The 19,375-nt window shown below is 32.2% G+C and overlaps 1 protein-coding gene across 1 annotated transcript in view; it reads left to right on the top strand.

Moving 5' to 3' along the window:
* Positions 1-17,721, top strand: part of Agmo (alkylglycerol monooxygenase) — a 331,367-nt gene extending 313,646 nt beyond the window's left edge. The window contains exon 13 of the mRNA XM_026408644.2: positions 17,031-17,721. Coding sequence (XP_026264429.1) covers positions 17,031-17,105 — 75 coding nt within the window. The 3' untranslated portion in view covers positions 17,106-17,721. The remainder of the gene's footprint in view (positions 1-17,030) is intronic.
* Positions 17,722-19,375: the final 1,654 nt, after the last annotated feature.

The raw sequence follows: 19,375 nt of genomic DNA, 5'->3' as shown, positions 1-19,375 counted from the left end.
AAACCCCTTAATAGTAAAAATGGCCTGGTTGGTAAATATTGCTTTATAAGTAGTTATCTGTTGAATGAATATATTTGTTACCATCTTTTTGTTGATGACTATTGTGTGGATAATGTGTGTGTAGAAGTACTCAATAAAAATTTGATCAATAAATTAAACAAAGCTACATTGCTTTGGCAATCACCAAACATGATTCTACCAACTTTTCCTAACTTGATCTCAATTCATCACACCTATTTTTAGCTTTTATTAGAATCATTCTACCTAAAATATCAAATGAGACATTTAGTCTGTCATGGAATTGTCCCATGGAATGTCTCCTTTATCTTTTTCCCTTTTACTCCCAACTATATCCATGGAGAGTCAAGTCAAGCCCTTCCTGACATGGCTGATAGTGCACTCTATGCACTGGGCCTCCCCTAGGATAGTCCTCCTTTATCCACCTCAGATCCAATCTCACTCGCAGGCACACCGAAGAATTACCTGTCCCTGGAAGATTTCCTGAACTTTCATGAGCCTTGTTGGGCCCCTTTATATTAATTAGAAATTAAAGTCTTTTAAACTATACTTTGCTTAAAAAATAGAAAAATAAAACAAAATATCTATAATTTGACATTAACCAAATTTAAACAGCTAATTTTTTTGTTCAGATTATTTAAAGAAAATAGACATTTTATCTGAACACTTGGAGCTCTCTGCCCTCAATCTCATCTTCTTTTCTTTGTAGTGTAGTCACTCTGCAAACTATTAAGAGTCATAGAAAGACTAACCTTTAGAAGAACTGAAACATATGTCTTCCAAAATAGTAAAACAACAATTTTTATAATGCATATACTAGTCAATGTGATATTAATGTTTCCCATTCATCTGCATGATAATGTGGTTCCATTCATTATATAACCTTAATATATAGCAGTGTATTCTGCTTTTTAAAAAATTATACAGGGACTGGGGATGTGACTCAGTGGTAAAGCACTTGCCTAGCCTAAGTGAGGCTCTGAATTATTCAGGAAATCTTCTAGACACAGGTAATACTTCTGTGTGCCTGAGAGTGACATTGGATCTGAGGACCCCCACACTGACAGAAAAGAAAACAATTTTGCACAAAGACACTGTAGTTATATTTTCCACTCAACTTTATTATTAAAATTTATCCACTCTGGAAAAATGAAATTTTAGTTTTTAACCTGCAATATTTAATTGGTTTTGTATATCATACTTTATATATATTTTATTATTGGTTTAAGTCTAATAATTCTTTCTGTATTTTAGATGCATCCTATAAGTTTGATATTTGATATTTAATTTGTCATTTAGTTATATATAATACCCTCTTGTACATTATACAGAACAATAAAATAACAGTATGTTGATTAGATAGTGGTATTTGGTTTTTACTAATTTTGTAATAGTTTTATATTAGTATTCATTTCATCAGAAACTGTGATCTGTATATTTCTTTTTAAAAATTTTGTGTATACATTGTTTTTTTTATTAGAGCTTTATAGTTATACATAGTAGTTGGGTTCATCTCAACAACTTCTTATGTGCATAAAAATTGATTTGTTTTATATTTCTTTTTGGTTTAAAAGTAACATCTTTTATTTCTTACTAAATGGACTTTAAAATATAATTCACATGTGCTTGAAAATAATATTCTCTAATTATTTAGTATGAATTTTAAGTATATGTAATAGATGCATACATGTGTGTGTATGGATGTGTGTTTAATCATGCCTAAATCTATTTTCTTATTAGAATTCTTGCTGCTAAAACTATACATTTCTGAGAAATATATGCTAAAATTTCCATTTATTTAGGAACTTGATTCATTTTTATAATTCTTTCATTTTTATCTTGTGTGCATTGATTTAATATTGTTTGGCATATTCAGATACAGGATGGAATTATATATAATTGTTCTTTTTCAACATTATAATATTAAGTGATAATGTTCTATAATTAAAATGTTTTGCTTTACATCTAACTTTTTGAATATTCATTGATATTCTTTTACTCAATTGTCTTAACATATTTTGTCATTTTTCTTTAAATATTTCTACATCATTGTAAGTGTAAATACAGGTATCTGTTTTATGAGGTGTATACATATATACATATGTATACATGTATTTTATGTATTTGTGTTTATACATACATATACACATGATACACATATGATTAGAAAAAAATTATTCAATCTGAGATTCTGAGAATCTCCTTTATTTGGCAAGTAAAATTCATTTGCATATGTTTCAATCCCTAATATATTTGATATCATTTCTATTATTTTGTTTTTCAATTTTAATCTGTAATACATTTTCTGTACTTTTATTTCTCTCCCTCCTTGCATCATACAATATATTACATTCACTATGCTTTGTGTGCGTGAGTGTGAGTGTGTGTGTGTGTGTGTGTGTTTATAAACTTGTGTTTTACTAATTTGGAAGTCATAATTTAAATTCTGTTAGTGACTAATCTTACATTTTTAATGATCAGTGGATTTAGTAATGCTTTAAATCTAATTCATTTTTCTTCGATATTGTAGTATTTAATTTTACCTAGTGTTAATTCTACTAGTTACTATTAAATTTTATTGCTCAATTTATTATAAATGAGTCAGGGTTCACTTGCTTTATCAAAATCTCCCCTCACCCATTGCATTGTGCTTTCCTCTTTTTCTTTTCTATTTTCTATCTTTCATCTTTATTTCTTGTTTAACATCATTCTTTCTGAAGTATAAATCCTTCTGCAATTAATCAGCAATGGTTTGTGATTAGTGAATTGATTCTGTTCATCTGAAAATGTTCCCTGTATGCCCTTAATCTTTCTCAGGCTGTCTGCTGTGGAGTTTCAGGTTGACACATGAAATTTAAAGAGATGTGTGGAGATTTCAAAGTATGTCCTTCTTACTTAAAGTCCTACATAGCAATATTAATATTTTTCCTCGTAATATAATATGCCTGTCTGGTTTCCATTTAGATTTATCCTCTTTTCCTGCATCTTGTAGTTCCATTAAAATATATCTGAAATTTCTTTCTTTTTAAGATTTTTGGGATTTATTTTAATGCTTAAGGGGATACTTGTCTCCTTTTTTTTCTCTAATTCTAAAATATTACTATCCATTATCACTTCTAATGTTACCTCTTCACCATTCTATTTCCTCTCTTGAGCTTTAACACATCTTAAATTTCTTATTTAAATTCCATATTTCCAACTCATTTTCATATCTTCTTTAACTCTTGGTGATTTTTTTATCTTCTAAATTAATAACTATCTTTTTTTTTACTTTCATTTTAACAACTACATTTTGAGGTATTTTGGTTTTTGTTTAAATGTACCTATTACTTTTTATTTTATCACTTTTTTTGTTTTTCCCTCTTTCTATTATTTTTGGATCTCTTTAAAACTTTTAAAAATTCTTAATTTCTATTTCTAACTTTCTCATCACTTCTTATATTTGTGGTTTAAATTCTCATTTTTCCCATAGGTTAAATCCTCCCTCACGATGTCTTTTGTGTGTGCTCACATGCACTCAGGCATGTTATATTAGCTCATACTCAGCTGGGATTGTTATATCCCTGGGCTTCTTATATGCCTTGGTTTATGAAAGATCTCTCTGTTACTTAACACTTATTTCTTTCTTCTGGTCCTCAGCAATTTCATGTGAGAGACGGAAATTTATGTTAATTTTCACTCCCATTGTAGAAAATTTCAGCTTTTCGGTTTCCACAAAATTCCCCCATCAGCAGCATGGAGTGAACTAAAAACTTCTTTACTACTTCTCTGGGCCAGTGGTTGTTTTTATAGTACCTTTTCATGGATTATTTGTAGGATCATTCTTAGGATTATTTCCAGTTACCACAACTTCCCAATAATCACAGCTATATTTCATGGCCTGAGCAGAGCATCAAGGCTTCAGTTTTCTGTTCCTTTCATCTCTTGTTCTTTCAGCCTAGAATCCAGAATTTATTTATTTATTTTTTTGAGATAAGGTATACATTAGGTCTTCAAAGGTTGTTTTTATCTAGTATTTCAATGTACTTGTAATAGAAAAAAAATGACTATGTAATATGTTACTTTATAGGAATTCCTAGTCCTTTTCTTTATATGTGATGTATCTATATCTTGCATTTTCTCAACATTGTCAAGAGTATTTTGGAATATGGATATAAAATTTCTCTGTCACTTTCATTCTAGTAGATTCTAAGAATATAGTGCTTACTCAATAGATATTTGTTTATTGATCACAGAGCTTTTAATTCTGCGATGCAATAAGCAACTGTTAATTTGATGCTTTATATTTTTAAATAGAACAATAAAATGTTTAGTTTATCTGCCATATAGTTGAATCCAGTATGCAATTTTACCAAGCATAGTTTTTATTATTACATAGAATTTTGGTAACCCTTCAAAATTTTTGGTCATTGTTTTATATCTTATTATTACCACTCTTTGTGAGTGATGCACATAGGATCACCACAAAAGATTTGGCTCATTTTGTACCACAAAAGTATTAGTTAATTTTCAGTCTGAAAATCAAGGCTCTTGGAATTTAGTATTACCTCCCACTGTGTCCACAGTTGTTATTGGGGTTTGTTTGTTTAGTTTTTTTTTGAGAGAGAGAGAGAATTTTTAATATTTATTTTTTAGTTTTTGGTGAACACAACATCTTTATTTTTATGTGGTGCTGAGGATCGAACCCAGCACCTTGCACATGCCAGGTGAGTGCGTTACCACTTGAGCTAAAATCTTAGCCATGGAGTAAGTATGGAGTAAGTGTCCCTTTCTAACACCCACTTAAAATTTCCCCAGGAGAGCAGGCAACCCCTTCATAGGCATGGGGTTTGAACACAAATTCCTGAATTCTCTTTCTGATTGCTGTTTGGCCTACGAGTTTTCTGGAAGCATCACAGTCCCAGTTAGACTGTTTTCCAGCTTTTCAATTCACTAGAATATGGTTGTATTATGTGTTGACCTTGATTTATGTTGAAAACCCAGAAACGTTTTTTCCAGAAGAGGGGCTTTGTGTTTGTGTGAGCCTTTGAGGCCTGGCCTCACCTGAGAATTGACTGGCTCACCTCTGCACACTGTTCATTTATTCAGAGGGCTGGACTCTAAAGGAGGAATCTTTGAATATCCAGGGGTATTTCATGAAGTAAATATTATAAAGCAGGTATGGCTTGTTTAAAATGTATCGCCATGATGTAATATGTCAATGCTCAATTACACATTTGCATGCACCTTAAAAACTTCTGTCTCCAGAGGAAAACTGATTGTCATAATACTGCATTTCAATTAAACCCACATCCTAGGCATTCAGGATTCCAAATTCCAAAAACCCTCAAGTTAATGTGTTCCATGTTTCGGGGTTAATTTACATAAAGTTCTGGAGCTCCTGCTGTAGGGTTTCAAATCTTGGTAGCTTGGATATTCTCAATAGTGCTATACACAAATATTATAAACTAGTTTTCACAGAGGCAAGTTATGATTATCAGCGGGAATTAGTTTCATAGAGTGATCTCTAACCATATTTTACTAAAACATTACCCAGGCCTCCTTATTCATGGACTTCATTTTGCAGTCCTTATAAAACACATCTGTTCCAACTGTATGTGTTTTGAAAATTAAACATACTAATATCTTTCTGACTGACCCAGCCACCAAACCCATGTGGGAGAATTCTGGTCTATACCCAAGCAGTGTTGAGTCTTTAGGTCTTATGGGAGCTTGTAACTCACTTCACCACAGCAAAGAAAAAAAAAAAAATACAAAGACTATTTCTGAATGTGTTCTTTCTTTTGATTAGAGTATGGAGAAATTTAACCCATTATAATGAAATTTAATCAATATTTGTTCTGGTGAAATTGTTAAGGATCACAGCAATTTCTTTGTGCTAGGATTCTGGAAGTTTCTCTCTGACTCTTGCTTTATAAAAAGGGGAATCCCTGAAGTAAATGCACTCTGGTAGACTAGATTATTGCAGAGGATCATAATTAGGTAAAGAAAAAGTATTTAAATCTAAAATTGGCTAACTCTGGTTATAACAAATTCTTGATATGTTACATTTGGTGTGACAGAATTTATATTGAATTTATTCATTCAAATGTTTGAAATCAAACTTCTGCCTGCCTAGGCTCTTATAGGATCATTGTTGTCAAAGATGCAGAAGTAGCAATAGAAAAAAAAATACAGGCAGTTAAAACGTCATTTTAAAACAAAAGTTTTTACATCAAAGAAGCGAAACTAAATATTCTCCTGGATATGAAGATAAAGTACAGTAACATCATTTGCACAATTAAGCTACTCTCAGAAATTGGAATTTACTGCTAACATCAAGATGTATTCCACTATCTTATTTGATCCTCACAAAACAATTACATACATTTAACATGTACTAGAGTAACAGAAATAATTTCAAACACATGGAGTAAACCCTCTGCATAAACAGACGCATGCTAGAGTTTATTATCCATTTCTCTGTTCTCTGATGAGAATTTTACCACTTACCTACAATCAGGATTATGTTCAGCTGTCACACATCTACGTATAGATTTTACTCTGGTCAATGTCTTCAGTCTAGCATAGTGGTTCTCAAACTTGAGTGTGTGAAAGAATTACCATAAGATTGTGTATCCAAACCATGTTTATTGTGCTATGGGGGATATTTAAGGATCTTCTAGGGTAATTGACATCTGGACAATTTTGTTGCACATGCTAACTTCAGAAGCTGACCAAGGAGGTTCCACTTGCTCCCTACTTATTCACCACAATTATTAACACATTTCCCCAGAATCCATAAAAGATACCTTTTGACAAAATAATAAACACATTTGAAGCTGCAAAGTCCTTTTCTGAATACTCATACTGTCCTAAAGTATAATTTGTCCTTTATATTAAAACTTTCCTGCTTATTTTTAACATCATTGTTTTTAAGAATCCTAGTAATTCATTCCCTCTCTCTCACTCCTTCCCTCCTTTCTTTCATCAGTGAAATGAGCAACAACAAATTATGGACTAGATAAAAGGTAAACATTTTGAAGTTTTTATTTTGTGAAGCAACCAAGACAATATTTTAATGTACAAACTGTGTTTCTTCAACTATAAAGACAAACAAGCAAAATATTTACCTCCAAAACTTCTGTTGTCCCTAAAACTCACTACAACTTTCCATGACTGGTTTTTCTTCAGTATGTTCCTCTGAAAAGTGTGAGGATCACTGTCCCTGCTGGAATGTTACCTCTCATCTTTCTGGCAATTGCCACTGGGTCACTTGTCAAAGATGAGTCTAGTTTGCCCTAACTTTGTAAAATTTCAGGCAGAAGAATGCCAGGAGACCAGCTTGTGTCCATGGAGATTGGAGATAACTTTTTATATTATTTTTATTGGTTATTTTAGTTATATATAACAAAAGGATTCATTTTGACATAATTATGAAAGCATGGAATATAATTTGTTGGAATTCAGTCCCCAGCATTTTCCTATCCCTTCCCCATTCTTCCAGCCTCTGTCCCCTTCCCTCTACTCTTACTCTATTGATCTTTCTACTATTTAGTTCTTCTTTTTTTTTTTTTTTTTTAATTAGAGATGTTGATACCTAGGAATTGATGACTTGGGTATCTCTCTCTGTCTTTCCTTTTCAGCCTCTACACATACTTCATATGTATGCAAATGTTTTCTTAAAAGACTTTTTTAAAAACAAAATTTACTTTTTAGTTGTAGTTGGACACAATACCTTTATTTTATTTATTTATTTTTATGTGGGCTGAGGTTCAAACCCAGGGCTTTGCACATGCTAGGTGAGCTCTCTACAGCTAAACTACAGCCCCCGCCCTTAAGACTTTAAAAAAAAAAAAAAAAGTTCTAATTAGTTACACATGATGACAGCAGAATGCATTTCAACTCATTGTACACAAATGGAGCACAACTTCTCATTTCTCTGGCTGTACCAGATATAGAGGCACACCATTCATGCAATTATATATGTATATAGGGTAATGATATCCATTCATTCCACCATTATTCCTACCCCCATACCCACTCCCCTCCATGTACTCCTTTCTATCCAATCCAAAATTCCTCCATATTTCCCTAGCCCCACCTCTCCCCCCATTATAGATTGGTATCCACATATCAGAGAAAACATTGGGCTTTGGTTTGGAGGGACTGGCTTATTTTGCTTAGCATAATATTCTCCACCTCCATCCATTTACCTGCAAATGCCATAATTTCATTCTTCTTTAAGGCTGAGTAATATTTTTTTTCTTCCTTCCTTCATTATGTCCTTCAAATTTCATCCCTTCTTTTGGAATTTTCCTGTTGATTGCCTACTTTAACAATTTATCATTCCATTATGTTGGTATTTCTCAGAATTAATTCAGCATTGCTTAATGTATTTCTTTCTACATATGTCAAAGAATATTTCAAGAGACACTACCACTAAAGAAATGCCTATATATTGTATTCATTAGGTTGCTCAGGATCATCCTGGATGAAGATCTGTGTAAATACAAACAATTATTTTGAACTGTTTCAGATGTAGGGAATTCAATATTAATGTGGAAGATTATTATAATAGGTAAGTAATAGAAGAATGGGAGAATATATAGAAGTGGTTTTTATGTTTCTCCTTGCCCTTCAAACATGGAGACTTCATATCTTTCCAAAACTTTGTATAATTTGAACTTTGCAATATCATATTGTCTCTACTAATCTTTGTTTCATAATTAAAGCTCTTATCATCATCATCTTCTTCATCATCTTATTTGGAACAAACAAAACCTCGGGTGTTGGTATGGGTTCACACCTTTTTTATAGCTTAAAAGCTAGAAAATATGCTCTCTGAATGTCTGTAGTGTTTATGTAATCAGTACCTAAGTTGCCAAGCCTTATTGAAAACAGCTGGGTGCCTGCTGCCTGCCTCTCCCTTTGTTGGAACTGTTGCCAGAACAGGTAGTCAAAAATGGAAAGTAAGGGAAAATTCAGGCATCTGGGGTGTCTCTTAGAAAAGCAGCTGTGGCTTCCTTAGGAAGCAGTCATTGTTTCCCATCAGCCAAGACTGTGTATACCCTTGGGTCCAGTTCTGGCATGGCTGGCCTGGTAGGATGCAGTTTATGACTTGGGATTTACGCGAGAAACCATTTGGGCAGTCCCATCTCTGGCAGAACACAGAGAATTCCCCCAACCTGCAAGCCATATGTGGGCTGTTGGCTTTCTATTAGTCTACTCTGGGAGGTTCCCATATACTCTAATCATCCCTTTGACACAAGCAAAAACACTAGGAAAGGGCCTTTTCAAAACACATCTTTCCAAGATAGACTATCCTATTTTTAAAACTAGACATCCCTATTTTTTTCTATAAACATGACATTTTTTCTTCTAAAAATGAATTTGTTTTAAGAGATGTTCTTTTTGTTTCCTAGATAGAAGACAAATACAAAAAAATATTTTTGATGACACAGTAAATATCCTGGATAAGCAGTACTGAATGGTATTGTGCATGTGTAAACACACATTCTTCATTCTGTTTTTGTACATCAAGTTTTGAAAATTGTTATCTATGTGAGAAACCTTAGCTCTTTTTTTTTTTAATGTCAGAGATGCTAGAAGCATTTGCTTTGAATACACTGAAAGATCAATGTGCTGTTGTGATAGGATTATTGGGGGACAGGGCTGGTTGCCACTCATTTAGCACATAAACGGCATTTTGGCAAATTATGACTGAATGATATCATTGATAATTTTTGTCGAAACAGTTCCGATTTTAGAAGATAAATGTTTTAAATTTATGTAGTTAGAAATAAAAGGGTTGAGAAAGGACTATCACTTTGATTTTTAAGCTATACATCGTATTTCTCACCATTAGAGAAAGTTCTATTAGGACCCTTAAGGATTATGATTAATGTAGCTAATTTTATTCAAATATTTTTATTTTCAAAACATGCGGGACACAAAACAATTTTGTGATGGTAAGGATACTCAAAAAAATTAAATAAAATTTTACTTAAAATTGTAATCACAACATTTTTGCAGAAATATGGAAGTAAAAATAAATTTGAATAATAAATGTTTAAATTCACTAAATTAACTTATACTTAAAAAAAAAAAGAAAAAGTTCGGGGTTTGGTTTTAGAGCATGGACTTGTTTTATTCTGAATGTTTCACCCATCTCTAATTTTAATAAAGTCTTAGTACAGACTCAAACTAGGTAAAGTAATTAAGTGCCTTGTTATTTATTCTATTATTATTTTGTTCCCAACTTTTAATAAACTAAACATGCCATCCTTAAAGGTTTTTGATTGCCTTTTGTTTTTCTAAAATTTCATTCTCAAATCTATAAAAAGGGGAAAAAATGAGGCTCTATGGTGAGTACAAGTGAAAGATTATTATAGAAAAATGATTGTTTCTGGAAAATATGCTATCTTTCCTGATTTCCCCAGCACAGTTGTCAGCATTCCCCATAACTTCTCAAAAATGATATGTGATCCTTTATTAATTTGACTTTATTCAAACTCTTTATGTACCCTTACTGTTTCTCTCCTGTAGTTAAAGAAAAGGTGCTACAAGGTCTTATTCTTCTATGGTATTAGAAACTTAGCTAATTAGAAACATAAAATCAAGCATAAGTTTTAACATGGGACATGTTCTGGTCACCCAGTGAACATAAATCCTGTCTCAGTGACTTTGCTTTTCTCTTAATTTTTCTCAATGTGGTAGTTGAGGTGACCTGGGCATTTCTTTGTCGTTTTGACAAACTTCAAACTTAAAAACAACAACAACAAAACCTAAAATCTAACCTGGAAAAATTGAGGAGGACACCAGGATATGGAGACTATACATATAAAAATATAAAGAAATTTTCCTGGGAAAAAATCAAAATTGAAATGTATCATTGTTTGTAAGGCAAAGTAAGAATCCAGTGATTAATCAAAGACAGTGTTAAAATTGATATTAACAGTTTGCCATACTCTAAAAGGGTTGGCAATACTGGAAACTTTTGAAGTTGTACATCAGTAAAGATACTTTTATTCAAACTCTGAATTCAAAGATGAAAACTCCACAGATGTTTTTGAGAAAAGTAGCATGTATTTTCACTTTATGCTAATTATGATTCATACAATTTTAACCAGATGGGTTTGCATGCACGGTAGCTAATTCATGCCAACTGTCTTCAAATATGTCCTCTGGATTGTAGGTGGGCTTTAGAGACCTTGATGTGATCTCTAATCTTCCTAATAATGTTTATGGTTTTCAAGTATTACACTGGTAGCTCAAATGTGTTCTGCACAGAACAAGATAGTCTTTAGGATTATTGTTGAAAAGGGTGGACCTTCTTGGGCACTTTAGATTTTTAGAAATGAACAAAGTATCCTCCAAAAGAGAGACTCAGCTCGGGAACTGAAGAAGTGGTTGAAATGAATGATACTGCATTTGTTGTGTAAATAAAGAGGATACTTTTTCACTCTAATTACGTGTCCTTTGTCTCTACTGCTTAGTAAAATAGTTAAATATTGGATTTTTCAGTTTTTAGAAGTCATCTAAAGAATTTTAAAACTCTCTTCTAAAGTTTATTTTGTGTTCTTATAAAGCTTGATTATGGTATATCTAGTATATTCTCTTGTTTAAAAATTAGGATCAGTAGATATTTTATGACTGTTTTATATATATATATATATATATATATATATATATATGGAAATTCACATGAACCTTCTTTTTATATTGCTTTTCCTCAACTAAGAACTTTAATATGTATTTAAAATTTAACATTAAAATTCTTGTTTTAAAAATTAAGTAATAAGTTCTCCTACAATTTTACTTTTAAAATAGTTGTGATTTTATTTTTGTTGAATAAGGCATAGAAATACACAAAAAGAAAAAAAATTGTGTATAGTGTCTGGAAATTATTTCTCTTAGAATTTTGTTTGCCTCTTTCCTCATATGACTTATTTTGATTCTTTATATACTCTACTGAAATTAAGAAAAACAATTCTCAATTTCTTTTTAGTTCACATTTATTGCTAAGTTGTTACAAAATCCTAGCGGGAAAAATGTGTCACTACCTAATATCTTTCTGATGTTTTAATTTCAAAAGTACCTTCAGTACATTTGGCCCCAATTTATGTTCCAGTAATATTTGTGTTTATTTGCTCTTTTGAAATAATAAGAAATAGAGATATTTTGTAGCAATTCAGGATTGATTTATCTTTGAGTTCTTACTGTACAGCAGATAATGGTCACCTCTACCAAGGCCAAAACATTGTGTTAAAAATTATATTTTGAAAGTAGTGAGTTTTATTTGACTTTGAATAAATTTGATCAAAAATAATGCATGTTTAATGTGTTTTAATTAAAACATATTTTGCTCTAGTGATTGTTATAGTCCTATTTAGTAGTAGTCAGTTACCTAGTGTTATGGACCTCATTGTATCAAAGAATAATTTTTAGGTAAAATATATTCTGGTATTTATGGGCAATATATGATATGTTAGAGATAATGTATATTCCAGGGGAATATTGGTAATTCAATATAAAAATCCAAATTTAGATGTAAATTTATAGTTAATTAAACAATGATTTTTTATAAAGTGATTAATCCTGTAATCTTCCCAAGAATGCTATTTGATATTTAAAATAATTCAAGTTCCTTCCTTGACAAGTAGAATAAGCAGCTCTACCTATCAACAAAATGATTTCACTCATTTAACATATTCATTCCTATTATTGCCAATTCAGGATGCATATACAATTATACTGCTGCTGCCAGTAGGCATATATTTAAATGAGACATCTCAGTATTTTCTGTTTAAATATTTATGATAATAAGTGCATGCTTGAGAATCAAAATAAATTTAACTATTTTCAGATATTTTGTTTCTCTTGTGAATAATTCAGGTACTTTAAAGTTTTCATTTGGTAAGTTTTTGTAAAGGTTAAATGACATAAGAAGCCTTTTTATTTTATCACCTCCATAAAAGCTATGGGATTTTGCTACATAATTGAAACTTCCCACTGCTCAGAGTAACATTTTTTCTTTTCTTGTTATGTCATTTTTTAATAAGTAGAATGTCTACTCAAACCAACAAACACACATATAGACACAACATAAATCCACTAGCTTTATTTGTAATTTGAAGGTTTAAAATTTGAGGGCAGGCCACATGCATACAAATACCTCCTCTGATTCTCTTCTCTCTCCTTCACAATTGGATGCCTGATTTGCTCTCATAAGAGCCATATGGAATAAGGCCTCTGAAAGACAGACATACTGGGAGGAGCTACAGAATAACATCAGGTCCCACTGGTTTTAATACAGACTATTGCTCAGATTAGCCACCTGCCAATTGATGAACTTTTTGGAAAGAGGTGGTGGAAACAGAGAGAGCATCTGTAGAGGCCAGAGTTCAAGCATCAGAGTTGAAATCCCTGGGAAGCCAAGGAAATAGCCTGAAGACAAGGGCCACTAATGATGTGTTAGTGCAAGGAGAGTTTGACTCTAACAATGAACTTCCTCTGTTTCATATTTTGCATCCAGCTGCTACGATCATGGGACTTGCCCAGACCTAGGGGGAAAAAAAGTGTGCATTGAGTTTGTATGTATCTGGACCACATATCCTTAGATTAGAGAATATTGCAAAAATTTTTTTTTAAATGCTACAATTTCCATTTATTCTTCCACTAACCAAAGTAGAGATTCTGCTGGCTTCATTTTACAAATATTTGATCAAAATATGTGTTAATGAAATATTATCTAATGTGACACATTTAATATAAACATGGAAACCTAAAAATGAATAACTTAATACGAAGGCAAGAGAAAAGTTAGACATGGGACATTTTTAAGTGGAGCACCTACAATAACCAATGGTTGGGCCCATGTTAAATAATTTTCTAACTCAAAATTACATATGTAACATATTTAAATTTATATATATATATGCATATATAAAAATATAAAAGCAGTAAATATTCCTTTCTTGAATATTTCTAATAGCACAGGGTGAACATTTCAGGGTCATACTTATTTTTAGAAGGATATTTTATTTCTATCATTCCATAGCAATCTGGGTTTCAATACATAAGAATTCTAATTTGTATCCTCAAGATATTATGAAAAGGTCTCAGAAACCTAGAAGTTACTGATGTGAAAAAAAAAAAAAATCTAAGCACCTGGGTGTGGTGGTGCAGGCCTGTAATCCCAGCTACTCAGGAAACTGAAGCAGGAGGCTCACAAGTTCAAGGGTATGTGTGCAATTTATTGAGATCCTGTCTCAAAATTTAAAAAAAAATAAGAGCTGTGGATGTAGTTCAGCGATAGAACACCCCTAGTTCAATCCCTATTATACTCAAGCAAATATAGGTGATTACTATAAAAAAGAAATAAATTCACTATGAATGTTCATATTTATGGAATGGACTTCATTTATAGTGTCTCACAGTTAAATTTTCTGTGAGACACTATAAATGTAAAGCATGATCGCAGGTCTAAGATTTGGTAGTTGTATGATTCCTCGATAAACTACTTAAAGGTTGACTTTCCATTGTCTCATCAACAAACTTGATACCAGTTGACTGAAGTTTGTCATGATAAATATCATAATCTAGTAAAGACTCCCAAGACAGTGACTGGCCTAAGCGAGGGTCACCATTGCACATTACTGTCATCCAATTCTGACACACCAGCTTCAACTGCTTTACATCTTTAGGGAGGGATAATGCACAGGAGCCTGAAACAGATAAACAAACCTACTGAATATAACTGCAAATATAACCCTGAATTTTTGGTAGGAAGCTGGAGAAATTTTAAGTAATTGAAAAAAGGGAAGGTCTTTTTGAGTGTATTTGGGATGAGGACTGCAGGAAATAAGGACTGAAATTATAGTTTCAAAGGTGGAAAGACTTGGTGGTAAAGTGGAGGACTAATAACAAAGACATAAGCTAAAATTGCTATTTTCATTCTGTATTTAGGTCAGAATTTTAACTATTACTGGGAATCCAAATAATGTTGAATATTAAATCCAGATACAGATAGTCTGAAAGGGACTATCCATTCTTTTGGAAGTAGTGAAAAGGAAAATATGACATAAAAACTTTTTACAGTTTTTCAGGTTTCACTGAAATAGTTCTCCTGAGCCTACCCCCATGGAGATAATCCTGTGACCATAGACACCATATTCAAAATTAATAAAAGCTTTTATTGCCAAATATATTTTTGGTCTCAGTAACTTGTACAATACAAAGTACCTATTAGTTGCTCAAAGAATATTCTGGATCCAAACTAATTATAGATTGGATGTTATAGATTTGTCATCTCTGTCCCCTTTGAAAGGCTGTCTTCTTGGTTATCTTGTCATCAGTAAACCATCTTCAGAGACAAGAGCAACTCACTGCACAGGTCTAAGAGCTTTCACAAATACTACCCTAATCTTGGTATTATTTTACCTGGCACTACCATGAGGAATCCCATGAGGTCATTCCTCTTGAATTACAGTCAAGACTAACAAAATGAAAACCAGCCTTTAAATATATTGTACTTGACTTCCAAGGCAACTCCATAATGTTAATATTATTCTTGACTTCTGCTTCAATATAACTGCTGGCTTTCTTTTTTAGTATTTTTTCATATTATGGGTATTTTAATCTGAAAGGAATGCAGGGATTTGAAGAAAATCATCTAATTGTCTGATGTGAAGGATAAGGGTTGCCTTATCCATAAGGTAGAGCCATAAGGTTCAGATGAAACCAGGCAGTTCACAAAGCTAAACATTAGTGTTTGGCAGGATTTTGTTGTTGTTAGTTGTGGTGGTGATGTTCTTCCCCTATTCAGGCCTTAATAGGAAACACTGTGCAATTTAAGATATTTTCTGTGAATTTCAGCTGATGGCTTTGGCTTCATCTCAGTCTCTCACCCCAGAACACTCCATGCCTCCATCTTATTATTAGTGCTCTTCCTTTGTACATTCCAATGGATCTTCTAGGCCTAGTTATCATCTTCCTAGCCAGAGGCAACTGGCCATATTGTAATAGCTAGGAGAAGTATTTTGCACACACACAAAAATACACATGGAGAAACTCTCACACACCTATCCTAACAGGTAGCTGTTTGAGTATTGCTCTATTTCATCATCTTTCTAATATTCACCCACATAAAATGGAGATCATGAAGTAATTTTAGCTTACTTATTGGAAAGTAGGGAGAGGCAAGAGGAAAGGTTTGTTTAGTGAAAGCCTGATGGTACAAAAACTACCCTCAATGCACAGATATATGCATTATGGGGTCATGGTATTCAGGTTATGTGGAATGAAAAAATCCTAAAACTAATTCTTTCTGAGGAGGATTGTGTACTGTTTCTTGCTAAGATAACTAGAAACTAAGAGAATTGCATGGATAATTTTTGGTGATTTATTGTGAGTGTCTGATGTTACTTGAAAGCAAGGAAGCAAACTTGATGCACTCTGAGGCTACCTATTATAATTTAGTTATGTCTTCAACTTTAAAAAGAATTTTACAGCTAGGTTTATATGTTAATAATATTTTTTTAAAAAAGAAGGTAAATCAGCCATGATGCTTGAAACCAAATTCATATTGGGTGGAATTTATAATAGGCTAGATAATATTGCCTCCGAGAGGAACAATGTTTTAATTTCTCCTTTTCTAAAGGCTTCTGAACTATTAATCAATGAGATCTTTACATACAACATATACAACATGCAATATCCCCAAATGCCAGAACAAAGTTCCATTTCATTCAGTATCTTACTCAGATAGGCCCATCCCTTGAAATGGCCCAGATCTGCGAGCATAAGGGAGAAGAAAAACACAAAACAAAACATTTTACTCCCACTCCTGTCTTCACATAACATGTTTTAAGTTAAATTGGCTAAAAGCTGTGAGTGAACAATTTCTGGATTTAGTTTAACTAATTTAACTGTCTAAAATGTTTATATTCATTTTCCCCTAGGAAATATTTGCAACTCAGTGGAACATAAGTATTAATTCATTTTTTTCTTTTTATGTTTTATTTCTTTAGATTTTTTATTCCATTTGCATAACATTCTGGGGAGTAAGAAGCATGAAACTTCTTGCCACTGGTCCTGGGAAATAACCTAAGTGTACACAGCATTCTTGTTTTAATCAATTTTTCATAGCTACAACATATGTTCACTGAATATGGAAATGCAATTATCTTATACAATGCTTATAGGGATGATTTCTCTAATGAAAAGTAAATGTGCTTACTTATTCTTGCTTTTTACATTTATTATTTTCTATTAAAGTCAATTAACAATTACTTTCCTTTTGCTCTATCATTGAAAAGCAAATGATTTCAAATATACTGATGTTATATTTACTGGTACTATCTATGACAATGCATATAAGAAGAAGGGAGGAAATTTACCAAAGGTAAAGAGGAACGAATATTGAATTTTTATTGATCTATTGTTGGATGCTCTTTTTTTTTGATGTTTGGTAAAATTATGCTTAAATTCAGATTTGTAGCCAAAAAGACATACTACAATAGTTGTCTGCCTAAGACTGCATTTGCCTTTGTAAACTATGTAATGCCAAGTGTCATGATGCAGAAAAACATCATGGAAATGAAAATGAATAAATCTGACAGAATTGGTTTGTTCAGCAGACTAATTTGTGATACATATGTCTAATATGTTTGCTCAATTTTTTGGAAGATTGAGGAGTATGCAGTAATTCTATGTTATTAAAAATTGTCAAAATAGTGTTAATAAAATTCTCTAAGTAAAACTACCCAAGGTATTGTGTGTATGTTGATTATTGGGAATGCAAAAATTGCTAAGCATTTCACTAAGTGGGAATTGACAGACACATGCAGAATGAGGCTTAGAGAAAAAAAGATTAAAAAAATGTGGGGAAAAAAAGTATTTTCTTCTTCCAATACTTTTTAGATTTCAAGTTACAATTTAAATAGTAAAAGTAACAAGTACTAAACTGAAAAAAAAAATAATGTCTTTCACTGAGCTTTGATTGTATTGATTACTGGATTAAGGAGATGATCAGTTGGTTGGCCTCATTTAATAAATACATTATCAAACAATGAACAGAAAATAATAAGTATGGAATTATTAAAAGAATCAGACTGCAGGTGTCTATGCAGGCTCATGGTGCAGGACTGATGCATATTAAATTGTCAAATTGGAATAGCAATAAAAGATTAAATTTTGCATGATGGAAAAATTACCAAATTATATCTCAAGCATCAGAAGTAGGGTTTGGCTTTACTTCATTCATCTTTTTTATACTTCTTAATTAAACACAGAGTTGGAGCAAATACTTAAGCCCATAACTAATATTAAATCCTACTTTGGTTCATTACTAACAATTCTTGCTGGACTTTACATTTATAGAATCACATTGCAGCAGGGAGCCCTCTACTGGCTCGAAATTACTGAATAAAAAATTGTCAAGACCCAGATTCTATATTCTAAAGACATTTCAGCTAATAAGTAGTGTAATTCACTAATGACAAAGAAGAGAGACTTTTCACAAATCTTCAAATAAAATTTTAGCATGTCAGGAAAGTTTAATGGTTGCCCCAGAAGTGATGCGTAAATATGTATATATGCTTGATATATGGGCTTTATAGGAGTAATCTAAAAATAGGTTTAATGATGGAAATAAATAATTTAAAAGATCCTTTTCCAGTTTTCTTTGAGTAAGATCAAACTTATCCACGTTTTCTTTTTTCTCTCTTGCCTTTATTCACTATGACTGTGAATAGTCTTCTTTTAGAAATGCAGATATTTTCAAGCCACAGATTTTCCAGGCCTGTGAAAGTAGATGTGGTCCCCAGATAAATAGTGTCCCTATGGTCTCTGTGCACTTTATTCTTCACCTTCAGCCCTGCTAATTTTCCAGCCTAGTATTCTCTTTCAGAGCTCTTAACACATGATGACAGATAATATAACTATTAGTAATGTTGTAAATTGATCTTGAGTGATACCATGTAATTTATGTTTACTGTTGACTGGAAGAATTTTAATTTTTCCTCCCTTTTTCTCTCAAGAGAGAAAAGCATTAAAAATAGGGCCCATGACTAACCTGCCACTTCTAATAGAGAGATGCAAATAGCGTATGCAAATGAGGACAGTTTTGCTAATATACGTAAAGATGGGAAGGAACATTTACTTATTGAGTAGTAGTATATTAGCAATGTTTATCTAATTTAGCGTCTAAAATCTTGCTAATTAGGTGCTGTTAATACCATTTTGCAGAAGAGAATTCTGAATCTGAAATAGGTTAAATAACTTAAATACAATAAATGGCCATTTTTTTAAACTCTCTGAATTCTGAATTCAAAGTTCATGGTATATCTATGTTTCATGTTATCAGATAGCCAGA

This window comes from Urocitellus parryii, chromosome 3 (assembly GCF_045843805.1).
Source record: "Urocitellus parryii isolate mUroPar1 chromosome 3, mUroPar1.hap1, whole genome shotgun sequence".
Lineage (NCBI taxonomy): Eukaryota > Metazoa > Chordata > Mammalia > Rodentia > Sciuridae > Urocitellus > Urocitellus parryii.
Note: the sequence above shows the minus strand (reverse complement) of the source record. Positions and strands in the feature narration are given on the sequence as shown.